Here is a 22,723-nt window from a genome sequence, read left to right on the forward strand (position 1 = left end):
ACAGCGTTACAAGACCACTTCTTGGTCCACATAGATTAGAAAATCTGCTGAACATGGATTTCTAAGGAGGCCTTTTTTTTTACCCAAAAGGAAAATGTTTTCTTCTTTTTTCTTTTCTGTATGACTTTCTTTTTTTCCCAGTTTGGTGGGCTCTTTGAAATTTGAGGAGTGTGCAAGTATATACGTGTTACTTTTCAGGATTCATGTTTTAAAAAAAGTTAGTATCCAGAGATAGTGTTACTGCACTAAGGCTTGCACACACACATAGCATGCACAGGGTCTGTCCTTACACACTGTAGGGGGATCTTAAGGTTTTTTCCCTAGCTGTAAGTTTCTAAATATGTTGTTTATATGCAGGCATGTCACAGTCTGTTCATACATATTTCACTGCATGAAGAAATGAGTGGTTGATAGACCATTATACTCACTTATGAGTGTAAACACTTGCAAGTAGTAACTTCTCTCCTGAGTCTGAGGATTAAAAATTTACTGATAAATAGTAATTTTAAAATCTAAATATTTTCAAATATATAGATAAGTACAGGCTTTCAGACAGCAGTTTTCAAATGTGTCTGTGAGAATAAATGAGTTCTGAGTAACAGAACTCTCTGAGAATGATTAGTAAAACAGGGCTTAGAACTTGATGATTTTAAATCCCTTCCAACCCAAACCATTCTATGATTCTCTGAAAATGAGTGTGCTCACAGTGGTTTTGTAATATGGAAGAATAAAATGTCAATATAGAACTATCTGTGGACTTAATGTAAAATATGTGTGTTCATTACATAAAGACTTGACTGCTGTCAAAAGTAGAATTTTTGTCTCTGGAGACCTGTGTCACTTTTGAAGAGAGCAGCAATCTTAATTTGTTCAATTAAACATTTGATAAATGATGACAGTTCAAGGCTCTTGATTCTTTTAGCTTACCTTCTTTTAAGTGATCATAGTTCTTTGTTTCGTAACCTACGGAGATGGCAGTAAAGCACACAGTGTCACGCTTAAAGAGCTACAGAACGGTAAAAAAAGTAAGGCCAGCTGCATGACCTTTTTACTCCTTCTCAGTTCATATGAAAAAGCACACAGCAGGTGTGCCACTAAATCTGTGGATACATCCATCCTTGTCAGACCTTTGCTTGAAATTTAGGGCATCAAGTGTGCAGTGCTCCAGTGGTATTGCTTGGAAAAGCTTGTTGGTGCAGTGCAGTGAGAGAGAGGGGAGTGGAGTCCTTGGGGTTTCACCAGAATAGTGGGATGCTTGAGGGTTGGGTGAGGGCAGATGACTGCATTGGTATCAGTCTTCAAAATTATCAGCTTTTTGCTTGAAAAGACAGAAGCAAATAGGTAAATGAATCTGAAAGTAAGGAAGACAGAAGAGTGTGGGGAAAACAGAGCAGATACTATATATTCATAGGCAAGGTTTGACTATAGATGAAGAGACTGCTATAGAACGTCTTTTATATTTTATATGCCATACGTAGATTCTTTACAAAAATCTACAGAAAGTTCTCAAAGGCAATGAATTTGCAGTCTCCTGGGATGTTCTATGTTTCATTGATTTGTTCTCCCTATTTCATTTACTCCATTTTTCTTTCCTTATGTGCCTTTTCTGAAAAATCAACTTACCTTATCTCACTCTTTCCCTTCTGCTCACCTTCTCTGTTACCTCCCACTGCTCCGGTCTGTTGATCCGCTACTTGATTAGGGGTATGCAGTATTTCTTTTTCTACTGAAGAGCCAAATAAGGACTGGGGAGCAAGACTGAGGAATCAGTGAATGTTTGATAATAGAGAAGCTCATAACATATAGGCTTAATGAAGGGTGCAGGATTTAAGGTAGGAATAGGAACCATGCTGTTTACAGGCAACATTTTGTACCTTTCAGAAATGAAATTTTTATTTTCAATGTGCTTATCTAATGCCTTAAAACAGCTTCATTTGTTGTATACTAAAATATATCTTCACTTTCTATGCTGTAGATATTTTCAGATTTTCTGTTAATGGAGTAGGCATACAACTGATGCAGAAATTCTTTCATATGCTGAACTAGCAAAACACTTCAGTTATGTGGAATTGTCCCCTTTACCTTAATGGCCTCAAATCTCTCTAATCCTCATTTCTTGATAATCATTAAAATGCTATTCTTTTAGAACTTGAGTTGAGAAGTATGATGGCCATTAGATCCATGGATCCCACTAGATCTCTCCTCACCTTTAAAAAAGTACACAGATTTAACAGCATAACTTGCAAGGTGGCCTGTTAGTAAGGCAGATTGTTATTAACAAAAGGTTATGTTAGTCTAAAAATTGAATAAATTTTTATGAAACTTCTCAAAATATTTTTCCTAGCTTAAATCCATATTAAAACTTTCAGCCCTCTTAAAAGCGGCTAAGAAGGTTCTATGACAACAGAAAAGCACACTTGTAACAAGCAAAATTAATTGCTGCTATCAAACCTAAATTTAAAAGCAGATTATTAGATGAACTTAGTTCCTTATCTTTATACTATAGTTTTTCAGTATAATTGAGATGTTTGGGTAAAATATTTTTGTGGCAATTGAAAGGCCAGTGCTTCAGGCCAACAAAAATATCTTAAACTTGCTTTTATTTGTCTGCTGGACTAGTAAAACCCTTCAAGTGGTATTCAACCAACTGGGAGTATGTCAGAAATAGCATTTGTCATTAAACCTTTGTGATGTATGCTTTATATATTTCAAGAAGTTCTGAGTTAAGATTTGCTGTGCTTTCCGGCTTTATTTTACGTGACTACTTAGAAGCAATTGTGGTGAACTGACAAATTGGTTCCAGTGTGCAGGAGACTCAAATAACAAACTCACATCTTGAAAAGAAAATACTTTTAAAATACTTTAATAGATATAGGGAAAACATTCCTTAAAGACTGTAATCAGTTGAATGTTTTTCAGTGCTTATTTAAAATCAAGAGGAAATATTTTTTTCTCTTGAGAGTCTCACCGTTTGTCTTAAAAGCATGTCTGAAGTCACAGATTCTCTGGACTAGACATGAAGTGATTTGCAAAATGCATGATTGGTCTCAGAGATGTCATTTGTAAAATGCTGCCTAGAACTAAAAAGAACACAAGAAAACTAGATTGACTATACCAGCCAAAATGATTTGTAATTACTTCCCAGCAGGATTGTTGCTGTGAACAAGCAAAAGGTTGCCTGTCTAATTATATGTTGAGATGTCAAAATCAGTCACAATTTAGAGGAGCTAGGAAAGATGAGTGGTGAAAACTTGTTTTTTCACTGAAGTGCTTATCTATGCTGGCAATTGACTCAGGTCTCATGTTACCTTTATTTCTACTCTGTGCTTCGCTCTCACTCCACTTTCTTTGCATCAATAACTAGATTAACTAACCAAAGCTTTCTCTTGTACAAAACTCTAGAGATAAACATTGGTGGCACAATTGTGTTGGCACTCATGTTTCACTGGCACTTTGGCACTGAAGTTACTTGTAAGAGTTTGCACACAAGTTTTATATTCTGCTGCCTTCTGAACCACCTCATTGTGGCCTCACATTATCATCCAAGCAGGAGTGGATTTCAACAGCAGTAGCAGCAGCTCCAGTCCCATCACAACTATTTTCTTTCCCCAAAGAAAGATCACTGTTAATATCTTCAGTTTCTTCTGAAAGACTATCAAGAAATATACTTTTTCCATACTATGGCACTTGAAAGAATACTATTGAATTGAAGCCTTACATGAAGAGTTTGAATTTAAAAAATGAGGGTTTATTTTCTTTTGAAATTGCACCCTTAATGAAATGTTTTAAAGAATTTTGTTTGTTTTAAAAGTGCAAAATCTGACTGGAAACCTGAGAATATATTTATCGGTATAACACAGTACTCATATATACAAAATCTTTACTGCTCTAGACTTAAATATTTCATTAACATTTCATGAGCTTGTAAAGTGTACATTTTGCAGTTTGGAATTTCAAATAGTCACAGAGATATTTTGGCCATTTCCAGCTCAAAATCTGTTATATGCTGATTTCTTGTTTGTTTGTTTGCCACAATGTATTTTTCATGTTTAAGCTTAAAATAATTCTATTGGTTTTTTTTTGACCTTGTTTACTGTTTCATCTATTTGTGTATGTTGAAACATGGTGTTCCCTACTGTTACAGAATGAATCCAGAGAACATATTGTTGCCTTCAACATGTTAAATTACAGAGCATGCAAAAATCTTTGGAAATCTTGTGTAGAGCATCACACATTTTTTCAGGCAAAGAAGTCACTACCTCATGAAAAAAAGATATTATCACATTATTGGACTCTGGGTTCTAGAAATCCAGCAAAGTAAGTATTGTGTGAAAGCACATTTTGCTCTATGATGGGAATGGGAGGATTTGTGTCAGTAGTAGCTCAGGTTGGAGTGGCAGAGTTCAGTTCTGTCCATACCTTTGTTCCAGTCTATATATGAACTATTTGACAAGTTATATGGTTGTAATTTTACTTTCTGCAATGTGATCTCCTTACAGTACAACTTTTCTTATAATTGCCTCAAAAGGTGTTTTGGTATAAGTTTTGCTGCTATTTTTTCAACTTGTTGCTTCAGTCTGAAGTATTAAAACACTGGAAATGAAAAATATCATGTAGCTAATGATCCAGCAAGAAAATTTGCAGAACAGATTTGTTTTGAAATGTTTAGCCATTAGTGTCATGTACACATTCTGTTTAATATGTTAGGGCAATTTCTGGAGTGCATCACACCAACCACTTATTACTGACATAAAGATGAAAAACTTTCCCATTCAGGTATTCAAGATACCCCTGTTGTGACACTTCTAATCCTTTATTTGTCTCATTGGACTATTCTAGTTACAGAGCTGGTAGTTTCCTAGTGTGGTCTAAGATCTAGTTACCAAGAAGTAATTCTTTAGAGCCTGTGATTTTCCTGTATGAAGCTGGGATTATTCCTCCCCATATGCAGTAACTGGGCTCTATTGTCGTTGAAGTTAAGCTGCCAGTTTGTTGCCCAGTCACATGACATTGTAATGTTCTTCTCCATTTCTTTACAGTTGGCCTTTATTTTGGCCATCCTCTGTGATTTTTGAAGTGGGAGGTTTTATTCTGCTCTTTTATTTTAGGGGTTTTACTTTTTTTTTTTTTTGTTAAGTATCACTCACAGTGATTTCTTCCATTATGTTGATTTGTTCTGTTGTTACATTTATCAGCCATGCAGCTACAAAGATGTCACGTCCTTTGTCTTCATTGTCTCAACCATCCCATCCCAATCCACCTGCCTCAGCCCCCAAAAACATTCTGTAATGAAATATATAAAAAATGTTTCATATTAATAGTGAATGAAAAAGAAACTCGTGTCATTATCCTTTCTGGATGTGAGATTCAGAGGAGGTTCTTTGACCTTTTGATGATCTGTAGACTCTCTAGACACCTGCTTGTTCTCACGATTTTTGGAGAAGTATTTTATCGTTTCCTTTTTATTCATGGGTAGTGTGTTTTTGTGAGTCTTTTGTAGCGTGTTCTCTTAAGAGTGTAACTTTACATGTAATTTGTCAGACTGATTTTCTGTCTTCTATTGGATAAGCTTCAACTTCTGAATGATATCAACATGCTTCAAAGGGCTTCTCAGACTTGGGTGGCTTTCTGGCTTTTCACACTCTGATACTGCAGAAATTAATACCAAGTGCACTGGTATTGCTTGTAAATGAAGCAATTAACCCCTGAGGACTGTCCAGTGTAGGAATTCAGATAAAATGTTATACTTTCTGCTGGAGTATAATTCCATGTTTTCACCTAGTACTAGATCATAGCTGGATGATCTGGTTTCTAGAACACAGGAAAAAAAAGTAGTTGTACAAACAGTATTCTAATTTTCTAACATTTTAAAAATCCCTATTTTTAGAATTAACTCATTTATGGACTGTTATGACCCTGTTTTTGCTGTAGTGGAGGTGTTGAGGTGACTCAAAGTTTGTTGGATTGTCAGGTCCTGGAGTCCTTTATTTCTTTCAAATTTGCAAAGAGATTGAAAACCCTGATCCTCCAATAGGACAGATATATACACACAAGCATTGCACAGCCTTTGTAATGTTAAGAAAGAAAACAGTATGAGTTCCAAAGGGTACCAGTTTAGTATAATTTCATTTTTTACCAAACAGTTTATTATTGACAAATCTGCTGTCACAATTTCTTAATAGTCTGTAGCATACAGGACAGTTCTCATTGTTGATCTGAATTACTAAGAAATATTTTCAAGTGATTTCAATACTGTGAGGCACTGTCTCTTCTGAATTGCTTACTTAGACTTCTAAGGAATCTGCGGGGGGAGAATCAGTTATAGATATACCTTCCATCAGCTTAGGATAACCTCTTTGGCGTTATTTATACCAGCAGTATAAATATAATTTTATTATATTTTATATTTATATACCAGCTGTAAGCATGAATTTTAGGATCTACATGAGGAAGAAGTAACTCAGCAACCATTGCTATGAGAGACTGCTTAACTACATAAGAAGCAGCAGTAATTTTGAAAAGCTTTGAGTAGTTCCTATGAACTCAGCAAATTATTTTCTCAAAAGAGTTAAGAAAAATTGTGAAAAAGTCTCTTCTGGGGTCGTATTTTACATATTGAAAATTTTTACTTTCCAACTTGTTTATGATTGTGGAATGTTGTAAGAGTTTCCATGTTCCTTTTCAAGGATGGCCCTGAACTCATGTGGAAGTTACACAACCAAAAAAGAGATTCTGCATTCTCCCTTTGGAAAAGGAACATATTTTTACGTTGTATAAATCAAACACAGACAAACCAAACTACAAACCCAAATATGCACACAAAAGCTCCACTGACCACAACGTGCAGTCCTGAAAGTTTTAAGATTGACTCGCATTCAAGAATTCTTTTCATGCAGCTTCCATCAGCTTTGTAAGGTGCCACATTCAGGTTTTACCATCTTATGTATCACAGGTTTTCCTATGGAATTTGTGGCTTTCTTGTTCTGTGTTCTTCTACACTTATTTGAGGCAGATACCCTAGCATTTATTGCATCGATTCAGATAGTTGCAGTACTTGAGTACAATTTCTTATTTGCACATACCTGTGCCCTTCTTGATCCTCTTAGCTTAAGGTACTAGAGGCAGTCCATTTAAATTAGGCTGCTGAGTTGCATAAACCACCTGTAAGCCTTGTTCAAGGAGCAAACTGAATCACGTCTCCCAGATTCTGAGAAGTAAATTCTGGACTGAATGCTGAATAACCTCTCCTAGACGCATTCTCATTCCTTGTTGAAAAGCTAAAAACCGTATTTGTATTTTTCACCAACGATAGCCTCAGTAATAGATAGGAGAAAGGAAGCATCATTTCCAGACAGTACAGCCCATTCCAGAAACACTTTGGCTGCCTCCCAGAATGTTTGCTGAGAAATATGCTGATATTTGACATTTGAAGGGCAGCTATTTGAATTCAGATTTTTTATCCTCTGTGCCTTAATTGAAATATCTAGAGACATACCCTATAAGTGATTTTGTGGTTAGGATTAGGGGTTTAAGATTAGAGTTAGGGTTTAGGGTTCTGGCTTCCATCATATGAGTTATGTTGCACTTCAGTTTGTCTCTGTTGGAAAATGCCTCAACAGCCACTTGTAAAAATAAAAAGCTTATTAATGTGGAGTTCTTCACAATGCATTTTTCATAATGCATCATCTTTTTCCAGTGTTTCCCTCTGCTCCAGCTATGTAAGGGTTCTTTGAAAGACATCTGTTTCTGAAGAAGATGAGTAGCTGGTACTTTGTCATTGTATTCAGAAGTGTTAGAAAAATAAAATTAATAGTATAGCCAAAAGCTTCTCCTAAGTTGATGGACTTTGTTTAGTAAGCATGGAAACATACATGGGTAGCTGTTTGTAATATGTAGATGCTTCAAACTAAGTTTTTGCTCTGTTTTCTATACTTGGAGAAGCTTTTAAAATACATTTAGAAGATGAAGGAATTGATTTCCATTAAAATAATGAGCAGGATATATGAAATACTTCAGTATATATGAAAAAAAATTATGGGTTGCTTTTTCTTTTACTTATATTAGCAAAAAGTAGTACAAGGCAAAGCATGCTTAAGGTTTGATTTTAGCATAATACTCATTGTTTTAGTAACATTTTTATTTTTTTTAAATTTATTTTTAATACTATGTAAAACTGAGACTTTTCAGCTCTGTAGTAAGATCCTTACATAGCCTGCTAGCCCAGCTGTCCATTATGTACAGTTCAGGGCCTCATGAGCCAAAGGTGTTTTCTATGTAACTAATACATTGTTTCTGCCATGAGAAATCCTAGGTCTGTAAAATTAAGGGTGAGCAGCTTATCTCTCAGCTTGACTTGTGGAATGTTGTATAAAATGATGCATAAGAGTTAATTTATCTCAATTTCAGTCTACTTAAGGATTTTCTTTATGCTGTGTGTTTTCACTATTAAGATACTTTAACTGCTTTCCTAGCTGTGGTTCTTATCCTGTTGCAGCCCTTTTCTCAGATTCTTGTCAAAAGAAGCAGTCCAGACCTGGAGATCCTATTTTCGTGTCAGATTTTTTCTAATGGTTTATCTCTATAAGGAATACATCACTCAAAGGTGGCTTCCCTCCACCATAGAATGTTGTCTGGTTTAGCTCTTAGTTGATGAGGCAGCAGGTAGATGGGTAAAGTTGTCCTGTGCTCAGTGAAGCTCTTGCTGACTTTTGTTACCCCTTTGTGAATATTAACAGGGAAGCTTCAGAACATATTACCTGTATTTGAACTGTGTTTTGTCAGGCACTCAGTTCAGTGCCAGTAGGACATACTGAATTTCCTGTTTTTCCCTCTGTCTTCTTAAACACAATTGGGTTAAAAATAATTCTCAGAAAAAGTTATTTTTACCCAGGCTTGTGATAAGCAATGTAGCAGGGATTGACTAGCAGGGAATCACTTTTATTGTCACAAATGAGGGACATCAAATGTCTCTGTGAGAATGTAAATGCATAAGTAAGGAGGGGTAAGCACAGGGGGACACTTTAAATTATGAAGTTGACTTTCATAAGCATATTTTATTTCATTTAAGTTTTCTATGCAAAATAACTCACATATAGCTGTTATATGTCTTTTCAGGTCTGTAAACAACCAGTACTGCAGAAAAGTGATAGGTGGGATGGTTTGGAACCCATCTATGAGACGATCCTTATCAGTTGAGCACCTAGAGACCAAAAGCCTTCCTTCTCGATCACCTCCTGTTACCCCCAATTGGTAAATCCATTTTCAGCCTTTTCCATGCCTTCTAGCCTCCTAGCATTTCTAATTGTATGTACTCTAGCAGAATAATTATGTAGTGTGTACATATATATTTAAACATTTTTATTCTGAGAATGTATATGACAACAGAAGGGTGGGTGTCACCTCAACTTTAGCAAGGCTTTCATGCTGTCTGCCAAAATATTTTACCCAAGTTAAGACATTATGTTTCTGGATGGGTGGACAACAGGGTGGTTAAAAAAAAATGTTAAAATGATTGGATGACTGGACTAAGAGGGGAGTCGTTAATGGGCCTCTACCTGGACAACAATAAAAAGTAGATGACTGCAGGGGTCTCTCTTGAGACCTGTCCTGCTTAACCTCTTTATGACCTGGCAATGGTATGCTTGATCGTAAAGTTTGCAGATGGCACCAAACTGGGGGATGAGTCAGTAAGCCTGAGGACAGGGCTGCTCTCCAAAGTGATCTCGATAATCTGGAGAAATAGGCTAATAGGAAATGTGTGAAATTCAACAAAGACAAACAGAGTGTCCTGGGAAATAAGAATCCAGTGTAACAGTATTGTCTGCAGTGCAACTTTCTGGAAAACAACTTAGTAAACTTTATAGGCAGAAGTGGTACATGAGCCATCTGGTATGCCCTGACAGCAAACAAGTCCAACCTGGCAGAACTGACAGAGTTGTAGATAGTAGTTCAGTGGAAGTGGTAGCCCCTTTTGGCCCAGCGTTCTCTAGATTTTATTAGAATGCTGCCGTCCTTTTTGTCTGCAAATATAGAACAGACACAAACTCAGCAAAGCAAAGCTCAGGAAAAGAGCTGGCTACTGGCTCCAAGGTAGTCAGGAGGTTGGAGCACCTACCCTGTGAGGAGAGGCTGGCATAGTGGCACATGTTCAATCTGGAGAAGCAGGGGTTGCCCAGATGCCTAATAACAGCCCAGAATTACTTAGGAGGAGGCCAGCTACAGGATTAGGCCAGGTTTTTCACTGTTGCATAGTGGGAGAATGAGGCAACAAGTATATCTTGAAACAAAAGAGGTTTTGTCATGATATAATGGAAAAACTGCTTCACCTCATGGACAGTCATTTCCTGGGAAAGTTTTGTGGTCTCCATCTCCATCCTTCAGATTTTTTGAGATATGAGTGAATAAAGCCTTAAACAGCCTACTCTGGCCTTAGTTGACCCTGCTTTGAGCAGAAGATTTGACTAGGTGGACCCCCATGAGTCCTTTCCAATCAGAATTATCCTATGATTAAAATGTAATAATATAAGTTGTATTTTACAGAGGGAGAAACACAGATCAGTTCAGCGTACTGAACCTAGTGGTATATGATTGCCTAGTATACCATACAGAATGCTTAGAAATTGATAATTTGAAGTGAGACTTATAAGCCTGGTATGAAAATTCAGATCAGAACTGCAATAGGATAGAAATTTTTCTTTTATAAAGTTTCATGAAGTATTCTAATCTTCCTGCTTGTGTTTGTATTCTGTATTTTAAAGGCGGAGTCCTAGACTACGTCACGAAATCCGCAAACCACGACACTCATCTGTAGATAACCTTACGAACGAGATTAGTTATATTACTGAAACAGAGGATGTTTTTTACACATATAAGGGCTCTCCAACATCAAAGGACAGTGATTCAGAGTTCTCTCAGAACCGTAGTCCACAGAGGAGGTAAGGACTTCAGGAAACAATCCATTGCCTATTTTGATTTTTTAAAAGTACCAAACAAAAAACCCAAAGAGCTGTAGTGTGAAACAGTCGCAGTCAGTTGTAATGCTACAATGAGTTCAAACAGTTCTGTTTGCATGAGCTTTATTTTGACCAATGGCTATACTGCAAATGCCATGACGCAAAATGACAAGTCAAAAGCATACCAAACCTTCATCCCTGAACAATACACAGTAGTTGAGCTGTTAGTAAAATTAGAAGAAGTACTAAGGCATGTCTGTTCAAATCTGTTATATCCTATTTCCTAGTAGGTTTTGCAACCATTTCCTACCTGTCAGAAACTCACTTTTGTGGGGAGAAAGATGTAGTGAACTCTTTTGAGAGTTCACTCACATTCCACATCATCAGCTCGGCCTTGTCAGTTGAAAGAGGTATTGCATTTGAGTATACACAAGAACATCATAATGCTGGTGTTCATCCATCTTTTTCTTCTTCAGAAGAACAAACTGTCGATGGCTTGTCTAAAGGTGATGTCTGCTTTTTGGCAGTATTCCTTGAGGACCTACTTCGTTCTCCTCTGCAGTGCCTTATCAACTGCTAGGTTTCATGCCAGGAGTTGAAGCACCTGTCTTTGTGCACTCTGATTATTTGCTTGTTCATGTATTACATTATATGTATGGCTACACTCACTTCTTAATGAATAACTTCAACTTGTCACAATATCAGCTTCAGAAATAATGTATGAAGTCATGAATTGTTCAGTCTCAAAAAGAAAACAGCTGCTTTAAAACTTGGAGCTGGGGAGAATGCTACATATTAAAATGCATGTAGCATTTTGTAGCATTGCAAAAGAAAAATGGTTTTTAGTGATGCCTAGTGACTTTAAGGCAAAGTGTATTTTGAAAAGCAATGTCTTAATGGAAGCTGATAGGACTCACCTGCTTCTGTGACAGTGCGCAGGTACTAAATATAGCTTTAAATTCTGATTGAAACTATTTTCTTTAAATTCTGTAATTAGGGTAATTCTGTATTATTATTACATTACAGCAGAGAGTTTTCAATTAAAGAAAGGAATAATTGGCATGTATGCTTATTTGGATTTTGTCACTCTTTTGAATATATTAAGTATTTTGAGTTTGTCACTTCATTTTTCTATATTTCTGACTGGAAGACAGCTGAACCTTAATACTATTTATTAGTACTAATGGCAGTAGTAGTAGCCATGATAATACATAAAAGTTAGGCCTTTAGGTGTTGTGAATAGTCATAGATAGGAAACCATGTCTTTGCCACATTTTAAAGTTTGCAGATGATACACTTTTAGAAGTATTTTCTGAGTAAAAATACTGAGAGGCAGACATAAGAAGATGAGGGTAGAAGCTGTAGGCAGAAAATTATGTTGCCATGCTGTGTTTTGTGACTGGCAAATTGTGTCTTGTCAGCTAGTGGATTGTAGGACTTCTTTTATTTTCCTTTTTCTTTTCTTCCCCTATAGTTTTTTTCTTTCCTTCCTGCTTCAGTTATCTTATACCTACTGAGAATGGAGTGGAAATGCCTGCCTTCATGCCTTTTCTCAGACAATGAAAATAAGGATGTTCTAAATTTGAAAATAGCACATTCATTTATTTTTTGAGCCCTAATGACTGTGCTGAATCTGAGTAATATCACTCACTGTGGAGATTTTTACTGTTACTACCACATATAAATAATTGGTTTTTTTCTTACATCTTATCCCAAATGCATTATCAGTTTTTTTGGGTATGTTTGTAATATTTGATACTCTGCAGGTAAGTGAAAAAATGCCTGCATAAATCTGAGTAATTAAATTCAATTTGTGTGTTTCAGAAGAAGAATGGAATAAATGATCCTTTATTGTATTGACTGTTAGATTTTTGTGAAGTAAAATAGTCATTAATAATTTCCTTTTTAACAATTGAGGTAAAATAGTAGCCATTAAAAAACCCCACTTTTTCTCTACACTGAAGTTTGTTAGTTCACATTCCATTTTTTTTCCTTTTGCAATCTTACAGTAGTTATTACTTACTTCACTTCCTTTGTTGAAAGATGCAAAGTGAAATTAAGTATGTTTGTGTAGTAAAATCTTTCTATGAATACTGTATTGATGGATAAAATCCTACCCTATCAGCTAAATCGGTTTTGTAAGAAAAAAAGTTTACCTTGCATATCCTCAGTATTAAATATGGATGTTTCCCCTGGGCTTTTGCCACACATTGAACAAGTTTAACCCACAGCTGGTTATTTTTAAAGGCAGAGTGATGGACTTGTCCAGGGAATTCTTTTTTACTGCAATTTTTGCTTTGTCTAGCCTGGTATAGTGCTTGAAGATTACCACTGTTGCAGTCTGTCTTGATAAAGGTACCACTACAGTTTCCAAATTTGGAATAAGGAGACACTCACAGATGCAGAGGAACAAGTCATCCTTGCTGATTTGCCTTCCCTGACACCACTCTGATCTGTATGCTACTGTATCACTTAAGGGGAAAAGGTACACGACAAGTAAAATAGTCATACTGAAGTATGTGGCATTGTTTCAATATCAGGTTAGGAAATTCCAAAACATCCTTGATTTATGCAGTAACCTTCAAATCAAAATTGATTTTTAACTGGGGCAGTAGATGAGTTGTTTTGGAATTATATACTTTGACATGCTTGCTCTTTTATCAGGTATTGGGTTTTCTCCTGAGAGGCTGCACTGGCCATCCCCAGTGCAAGGTCTGGTTCTTGGCATTGGTAGCTTTAAAAAAAATATTAAAATGCAACTCAATATGTGTAGGATTCTTCATACATGAACTCTTAGAAGAAGTGAAAAGAAAAACTCCTTAAAATAAAGTAGCCTGCCCTTTACCCTCAAGTAAATAAGTGAAAATTTAAACTGCTATAACAATTTCGCTATAACAATAACTTAAAGCCAATGTAACCAAATACTATTTAAGGATCTTTGGGCTTTATTTTTTTCTTGTTTTCATTTTTCCTTTCCTTTTTCTGAAGCATCTTTGACTACAAGAGGTGTGATACAGATGTTCACACTTCATTAGGCAATGAGAAATGGAAACAAACAAATGACGAGAAATGAAAACTGAAAACCACTGTGTTGTGTAATGCTCTTAACCTCCAAGAACCCAGCTGTCGGAAGCTGCATGGTTTTCTACCATTCAGTTTGAAAAAGGAGTATACTCCATTCTTCTCTGTTCATGGACTTAAGGTTTTCATCTGGCTTTGTGGGAAGACCCGTGTTGTGGCCAGCACCTGCATCTGTCCCTTAACTGAATGTTAGTAAGCTAGAGTTTCTTTAAGAAAAGAAGGTGTTACATGCAAAGGATTACTGAAACAAACAGTAATTTATTTTGGCAGTTCAGGATAATCTTAGTAATGTTACCTGTACAGGAGTTGTTTCCCCTTTCCCTTATATGAGGAGAAGAGCTTATTTTTGATCTTGTAAGTTCAGGTTTAATGGCTTGTGCTTTTTAAAATATTTTAAAATTGTTTTTTTTATATCATAGATGAAATAGTTTGGAGTGTTAATATAGTTGTTGTTTGCCCTCTTAATGCCTTTCTTCCTGTTTTTGAATGCACTTTTCTGAATGGGAAGGGTACTTGTCAGGAAGAATATATAAATTTGCATTGGTTTAACTCCAGCCGGCAACCAAGCACCACACAGCCACTCACTCATTCCCCCACCAATGGAATCAGGGAGAGAGAATCAGAATTTTAAAAGCTAGAAAGCCCATAGGCTGAGATAAAGACAGTTAAAGAAGGAAAGCAAAAGCCACTCACAAAAGCAAAACAAAACCAGGAATTAATTCTCTGCTTCCCATGGGCAGGCAGGTGTTCAGCCATCTCTGGGAGATCAGGGCCCCCTGATATAACAGTAACTTGGGAAGACAAATTCCATCGCTCCAAATTCTCCTCCTTTTGCCTTCTTCCCCCCACTTTATATACTGAGCATGATGTCATATGGTCTGGAATATCCCTTTGGTCAGCTGGGGTCACCTGTCCTGGCTGTGTCTCCTCCAAACCCCCAAGCACCCAAAACTTCCTCACCAGCATGGCAGCATGAAAAGCAGCAAAGGCCTTGGCTCTGTGTAAGCTCTGCTCAGCAATAACAAAAACATCTCTGTATTATCAGCCCTGCACAAATCCGAACCACAATTCAGCACAAATCCAAAACAGGGTCCTATACTGGACACTGTGAAGAAAATTACCTCAGCCAAAACCAGCACAGTGGTTTTGTGGAATTATACAAGGTGCTAAAGAGAAAAAATAACTGGCTTATTGGCTTGGAAAAGTAACCTGATAAGCTGTGTGGAGGAGGGTCTTGTTATCTGATTTATATTCAGTTTCTCCTGTTCACCTTGTAATTAAATAAACCAAACATGTCTGTTTGATTTGGAACAGGAGATTGTGTAGGAGCAAGTGTTTTGGTACTTTTTTAGAGTAGGTTTGCTGGCCTAACAGAAAAGATTAGTGAAATTTTCTGTCTAACCAGAAAGAAGATTATTGTAAAACATATTTCTAAATTATAAGGTATAGTAACAGTCAGCAAGAAAAGCTTCCTGACAGGTAAGATGATATAGATTGTATATTTAGAGTCATACATTGATTAATGAGATAAATCTGGCAAGTTATTCACAGGTGCAAGCATATGATGCATGAGAACCAGAAGGCTGGGGGAGTTGAGGAGGGGTTGGTCGCATTGATGCCTTGCTCTGCCAAAAGAAGTTTATCAAGAATATAGAGCCAACTCTTCTTGGAGATGCAGAGCAAAAACGTGAGGCCAACGCAAGTTATAGCTAGGGAGATGCTCAAAAGATAATGTGTGGCGGGTGGGAGGGAAACCACATTTGATTATTTAAGCCATTTTATGCATCAGCAAAAAGGTGGAGTTATTTCCATCCTTGGAAAATCTCAAAACACAACATGGCAAGGACCCGAATACACTCATCTAGCTTTGATGTCTATTCTTTGAATAAGAGTTTATGTGACCTCTCAGGTTCCCCTCCAACGTAAATTATTTTGAGTCTATAATTCTTCTTGTTATAAATGCAATATGTCTCTTCATAAACTTTTGTCTGAAATGCTTACAAAGCTATAAGCATCTTTCAATTTCAATTTACATTGTAAAACTATCTTTTGCTAGTGATACAGATGGAATAATGTGTGCAGCCCCAGAGTTGGAGGGGAAGGAAATGAAAAGATGAACTAATATACAAAACGGAAATTCACTTGCACTGGGCTATGAATTTCTGGAAGTGCACATACGTTCCTAGTGTGAGTGTGATGCATCATCTGGTGAAGGTATTGCACTGAAAATAGATTTCCTAAACGGATGCTGCATTTGTTCAATTCTTTTAGCTTAGCATTTGGTAGACAATAACTGTGTCTGCATAGTGAGCTTTGGTGAATGTACTATGGGAACACATCATTAGTTTAACTAAAATATGATTTTTCATGACAGGAAAATTTTTAAAGCTTTACTGTTGATAAAAGTACTCTTCAGATTTATCCAGCTGAGTCCCCGTAGCTACTTTTTGGGTAGAAAATTGCAAATATGTGAACCCCTCCCCCCCCCATATTGTAAACTGTTAGTTATCCTTATTAGTTAATCATACACAGATATGATAATTTCTTTGTTTCTACAAAATCTGTTGCATTTTGCAAAATTCTATTGTTCTTGGTTGTGTACTTCAGCCTTTCTCAAGGAAGATATCCTAATACTAGACAGTGGAGCTGGGAATGTTTCAATTACTTTCAAATTAGAATTATAATGCTACTACAATAGACTTTAAGTTTTTCATGCTTTTCCACCCCAATATACATGAAAATAGTGCATGTATATATTTTGCATAGATGCAAACTTTGCTTTTTCAATATATCCTTATTCAAATGTACTACACTTTCCTTGCCAGTTCAAAATGCAATAATTTTGCATCTAAATGGAAAATCTCGAATTGCAAATCTGTGATAAGGCAAACCTTGCAGCAATACAAGCAGTTGCTGTGTATCAAAACACATGAAACTTTCTTGGCAAGCCAGTCAATAGAGACAGTGCAGAGTAACAAAGTATCCCTTTTAAGGTGATGGTAGCAGCTTACAAATGTGAATGACTGGAATTGATAGGAAATCATTGAAAAGCTTGTGTATGCCATGAAGTCCTCAAGTTTTCTTGTACTGGTTCTCTTAATTATACAGTACAAAAAAATTACGACACCATACACAGTCACTCTCTTCATAGGGATGCTGAATATTCTGTGTATAAATTCCTTTAAAAGGCAGCAGAAAGGTGTTGCTGAAAGTACCTTCCACTTATTTTCCTTATGAATAAAAAACCCAGTTGTAATGGTGAGTCCTCAGAAAAGAGGTGATAATGGAAGTGCTGGCATACTCACTTTCCCCAGCCCTGCAGGTGTTACAATGAAAGAAGCTTTAAGAACTTCAAGAACAGCACAAGGGCAAAACCTACAGATGTTTCCTTCAGTTGTTTGTAAAGGGGGAGTTTTGCTACAGTGCTATTGTTTCAGTTGACCCTTTTCTCTCGGGGTTTTATTCTGCTGCAGTTTATGATCCTTGGCTCTCAAAATAGCAGAATTCCCTGGTAGGTCACACCAAAATGAGGAGGAGGGGTCTTTCCTTAAAAGCCTTTCCATTCTGTCCTTTTGACAGAAGAGGAGAGTTAGACTTTTCAGGGCAAAGACCTATATTTAAAGGTAATTGTCAACAGATCAATCCATACTGAATGCAAGATTGAAATGGCATTATTATAGTTATATTGTGAAGTGAGGAAGAGAAATTACATGAAGTTTTGAAGTGTTTGCTTGTTTGCTGCACCAATGGAAAGCTTAATCTCCTTGCAAGGAAGGGCTCTCTTCCTTGATGAAAAAGTTGAATGGCTGGTCTGGTGAGTGTTGTCTTTCATTGACTTAAAATACAGTCCTTGTATGTCGTGAAATGAGGAAGATGGCTTAGTGTAACACTGTGTAGCCGAAAAAAATCACCTAGTTATTAATGTTTAAGGTATTTTATCATATTGCTGAGTAATTAAATGCTAGAAAAACTATTGAACTGTGTTGGAGTGCAAAATTCTGCAGCTCTAGCATGCTGACCTACTGAGGACTTTAGAAAGACACAGCTGCACAGTCTCTGATTTATTCTTTCAGACACTGAATTTGGTCACTTTTCTCAGTCAAATATTTGGCCACCTTTCTTCCCAATTTAAAAGGTTACAGAATTTTCAGTTATTCTTTCAGAGCTAATGTGTTTGAATTAAAGTGCAATAATTTAACAAATAAGTCTTCATCAAATAGTACTAAGAATTTATTTCCCACATTCAAGTCTCCAAAGGTAGAGATAATAAAAAATTTACTGTAAGTTTATAGAAGGTCTGTGAATGAAAGCCAAAGCTGTTTTTTTTTTCTTTTCTCAAACTGCCTCTTTCTTATGGGAAGATAGAGTAGAGGTAATATATTAAAACCAGGTCATTGTATTGATTTTCATCACAATTCTATGTCTGTAAGTCTTTGATGAAGACTCTTGAAAGGGTTAACTCAGGGCAATTTTGATTCTGCACAGAATTTGGTAATAGAGCTGCAGGTCTCCTGTGGCAAAACGTAAAAAAAGATGTACAGTTTCATTGTTCTTTGCCTTACAAGGAAATCCATTAGCTTAATGAAAATAAATTCAATGTTTCTTTATTTTTAGTGTAACTTCCTAAGGAAATAAGGCTTATGTCATTGTACAGTCCCTCTGCCTGTTTCCACTTGAGAATATTTGGACAATGCAATCAAATGTGTAGGAGATGAGTTTTTGAACATGCAAAGTTTCTCAAGATTAGTGAAGGTCAGTGATTAGGCAGGAAAAAAATCCCAGAACATTGTCCTCTCACTGAGGAGTTAAAGTACAAGTTCAGTATTTGTCCCATTTAGATGTGGACTGGTCAGGCAGCAGGTGAAATTGCACTCCCATAGGATCTGCTTACACTTAGAGGGTAAAAATTCTCTGGGGGTTGTGGACAAACAGAACCTGAGATATTAGTGGGTGAGTGGGAATGGATGTCAGTGGGGTCAGAAGATAGATATGACTGCAATAAAAGGGGAAGAAGCTTGATGTTTTAAAAGTATTAAAAGTACACAGAACACAAACCTCCAAAATTCCTCAGGGATCAAGCTTTACCATCTCTGCCTCTTGAGGAAGAATTTCTTCATATTGTCAAATTGCATACAAGGAATCTTAACTAGATTGATACTGGTGCTATTTTTACTGTCATTTTAGTGAAATGCAGTATGTAATTCTTAGTATTAAGAATGATTTGGAGAGCATGAGTTGAAAATTTAACTGTATATTGTGAATGGCCTCCTATAACTTCGCAATTCAGCAAGTCTGCTTTCAAACTGAACTACTTCACATATTTTTTCCAGCATGGATATATACCACTTCAGGATTTTTGGTCATTCCTTAAATGAATTTGTATAATTATTCCATCTGCCTTAAACTTTGCTTTGTAAGCAAAGTTTTTTGGTAACTTTTACTTTAAAATTTGTCTTAGTAGCACTGCTACTGTTTTAATTTATGTCATATCATTTAGCTGCTGTTTCAGGGGATTCAGGGGATTTTTTGTTGAAGTTAATTGAATGCATTGGAAAATGCTGTGTATGGCAAATTTTGATTTCTTCTCCATTCTAGATTGTCCTCATTGCTATAACCACTTCTACATTCATTATACTTTGTCTCAAAGTTTTCTGTCAACACCTTCACTGCTCTCACTTCATGAGAATAAGCATTGGAAATGTCAAGCTTCTGAAGCCACCTGTGCTTGTTTCTGGCTACCTAAACATAAAGATCTTGCCATATTTTGACTTTTACAAAGTACTATTGGTGACATCTGTAGTCATTGTAATCCACACCTAAAACTTTCTAAAATGATGTAGTGTGTCTGGTTAAATAATTGCCTGTGTAAACTCCTGCATAGTTTGAGTTGCAGTAGCAGATGTGTGCTGCCTGTATTGGGCTTGTATCAAAAGCTGAAGTGAGTGATCAGAGCTGCCATGGGATTTTTGCTGAGTGTCTCATAAACACCCTAGTTATCTGATTCAGACTTTCACCATAGGATTAAGTATTCTTTAATTTATTATGAGCACAGCCTTTGGCTTTTATGCAGGCTTTTTTTTATTATTATTATTGGAGTTTAGTTCTTGTTTTCTTGAAGATTTAACTTATGTTCATTTAATGTTGGTTTTGTGTTTGTGGTTTTTTTACCAGGTCATCTGAACAAGAATCACCAAAGTGAGTTTTCTTTATGCTTTCTCCTAATATATGCTTTCTCTTTAATATAAATAATGAAATATATAATTTCAACTGACTTTTCAAAGTAGTGTTTTTGTATGATTAAAAGACACAAATAAATGTATAAATCAATGAAGACTGTAAAGATTTGTGGGAAAAAAAGTATGTTTTGGGGTCAGGATTTGGAGAGTTTTAAGTTGTAATAGATCTCTCATCAGTATTAACAAAAAAAGTTGGTTATAAACTGTTACAAAAATTTAGTTATGCAAAAATGCACTGGTAATTTTATGTGGTGGCTATATAGTGCCAGATGACATTGACTGAAATAATATTCTTCTGGTATTATTCAATTTCTTTTCTACATTGAAAAATCATTATATGGGCTGTAATTTCAACTTGTAAGTGAAATTTTTTTTTGGACTGTGTTCTGAAAAACTTATTAGGATGTATTTGCATACACTGTGTTCCTCCTTGCTTAACATTGACTTCATCAGAATCATGAAAAGTCTTGGAAACTACCAGATAAAACTAGAATTTTGACAGTGTAATTATAGTCCACTACTTCAAAGCATTCTGAAACTTTGAATTCATTCAAAAAGTACCACTTTCTGTAGTAACTGAAAATACTGCAAATGTTGCATGAAGCACCTCATTGCCATTGCCAAGTACACATAGTCTAACTGAAAGTCAGAGGTATTATGGCAAGAATACATTTCCTTCCAGGACATTTGTGTTTGTTGTGATCAGATTATCACAGGCTGAAAAACAAGCGGCAGCAACGTCGAAGTTTGCTGCAATACAAGTCCTGTATGTTAAAAGCTACACTCCTTGGAGTGTAGAATTACTTCTTTTTTGACGGCTCAAAATGGCTGCTGGAAATGGTTCAAAAAAGCTCATATATATCTACCCAAAGCAGAAATATTCATATTTGTTTGAATTTACAAATTTTAATGCCAAGGTTTACTTGGTAAGACATGTACTTCTGCCACTTTAACGCTGTCAAAATGTGATGTTGTTATACCTTGAGCTTTCCCCAAGGTAGATATTTTCACATTAGATAATATTTATAAGGATGGAGCAGTTAGTCTGTATGGTATCCATGAGTTAGGTCCAATTAAAGAAGGGGGTTGGTTGTATGAGAGGTCTACATGTCATCCTTTTCATAAGAGGAATGTCACTAAATGAATGTTTGGGAACTCCTGGAAAACCATCAGGAAACTTGGCCAATTCCCAGATTTGAAGATTTTAGCTACTGAATTTTGTTATCATTGAATGTTAAAGTTCTTGAATGCTAGATCTGTAGCCTAAGTTAGTTCTGAGTCCTTCCGTGTGGCTATAACTGCCTAAATAACACAACACTTTAACTGCAATTAAACGTTTCATTGCCACTACATTTCCTGTTTCTCTGACAGTTTACCCTGGCTTTTCTGCAAACTGCCTTCTTCCACAGGGATAAGGTTGAGATGGCACTTGTAAGAGGGAGGAATCTTTAGAAAAAAAAAAATCTTTTCAGGAATGAGAGTGGAATCACAGCAAAAGATTTGTCATGGATAGAATTGGCAACTGAAGTGCCTTTCCCTTGCAGTTCGGCCCTCTCCATTTGTTACTGTGAATTCTTGCACCACTGCAACAGTGCCTTTCACTGCTAGCATCCAAATATTTTGCTTAAAATGGTTTTGCTATTCCAGAATTTTTGTCCATTTTTCTGGATGTCCTCTGATCAAATGATAGGCTTAGATCACACTCCAGTCCTGTTTCCCTGCACTTCCACTAAAATGTGGTGTTAAATCTTTTAACTCTTAGAACTTGCTCTTTTTAAATCTTTTAATTTAATAAACTGGATAACAGTACCTTTATAATATTTATCCTTTCAAAATAAAGGAACGTATTGGGAAACAGTCCGACACGGAGCTCTCTGACCCGTCTCTCACCTAAAGCCTTGGCTCGGTCTCCCAATGGAGTTGGCAACATTTCTGGCTCTTACCCGTTGGAAGGGGTGGATAAGCAGTTCCTAGAAACGTATGACAACGTTACAAAAAGCAGCTCGACAGAAGACTCCAATCAGTACTACTGTGATAAGGTATGTGCACTTGGGTGCTCTTAAAGTCAGAACTAGCAGTGAATGCGACTTGGAGCTGTGGTTTGAGAATGAGTAAAGTGGTGGCTGTCTTTCAGGATGGGAATGTTTTATGTAGTAATGAGAGTAGATCTCGTGTTGCTACTCACATTTATCCGAGGTGGTGTGATAGACAAACTTACCAGGTGCATTGGTCTCCAAAGTGTCCAGCATTCTAGAAGCATCAGGGAATGTTCCTAGTGGAATAGAAATCCTTACATGATTAAATCTTGTTTCTTCCAAGGGAAAAAAAGATCAGCTAACTCAAGTTGCTGTCTGTCTGAAAAGCAGACGCAGCTCTGTTTTATCCCAGGTGTCTCTTAAGGATTGGCTAGACATCATCCTTTTGGGTTCTGACCTGGCTGGAGATCAGCTCCTC

General features: G+C 36.5%; 1 protein-coding gene across 8 annotated transcripts in view; it reads left to right on the forward strand.

The window, feature by feature from the left end:
* The window catches only part of PTPN3 (protein tyrosine phosphatase non-receptor type 3), a 155,836-nt gene that overhangs the window by 107,623 nt on the left and 25,490 nt on the right, over positions 1–22,723 (forward strand). For 6 of the 8 annotated variants that reach the window (XM_068195450.1, XM_068195453.1, XM_068195475.1 and 3 more), the window contains 5 exons: positions 4,145–4,317; positions 9,115–9,249; positions 10,758–10,934; positions 20,205–20,228; positions 22,110–22,308. In XM_068195450.1, the coding sequence (XP_068051551.1) occupies positions 4,145–4,317; positions 9,115–9,249; positions 10,758–10,934; positions 20,205–20,228; positions 22,110–22,308 (708 nt within the window). The remainder of the gene's footprint in view (positions 1–4,144; positions 4,318–9,114; positions 9,250–10,757; positions 10,935–20,204; positions 20,229–22,109; positions 22,309–22,723) is intronic. The other 2 variants (XM_068195459.1, XM_068195464.1) reach the window with 1 other exon arrangement.

Source organism: Anomalospiza imberbis, chromosome 1 (genome assembly GCF_031753505.1).
Source record: "Anomalospiza imberbis isolate Cuckoo-Finch-1a 21T00152 chromosome 1, ASM3175350v1, whole genome shotgun sequence".
Taxonomy (NCBI): domain Eukaryota; kingdom Metazoa; phylum Chordata; class Aves; order Passeriformes; family Viduidae; genus Anomalospiza; species Anomalospiza imberbis.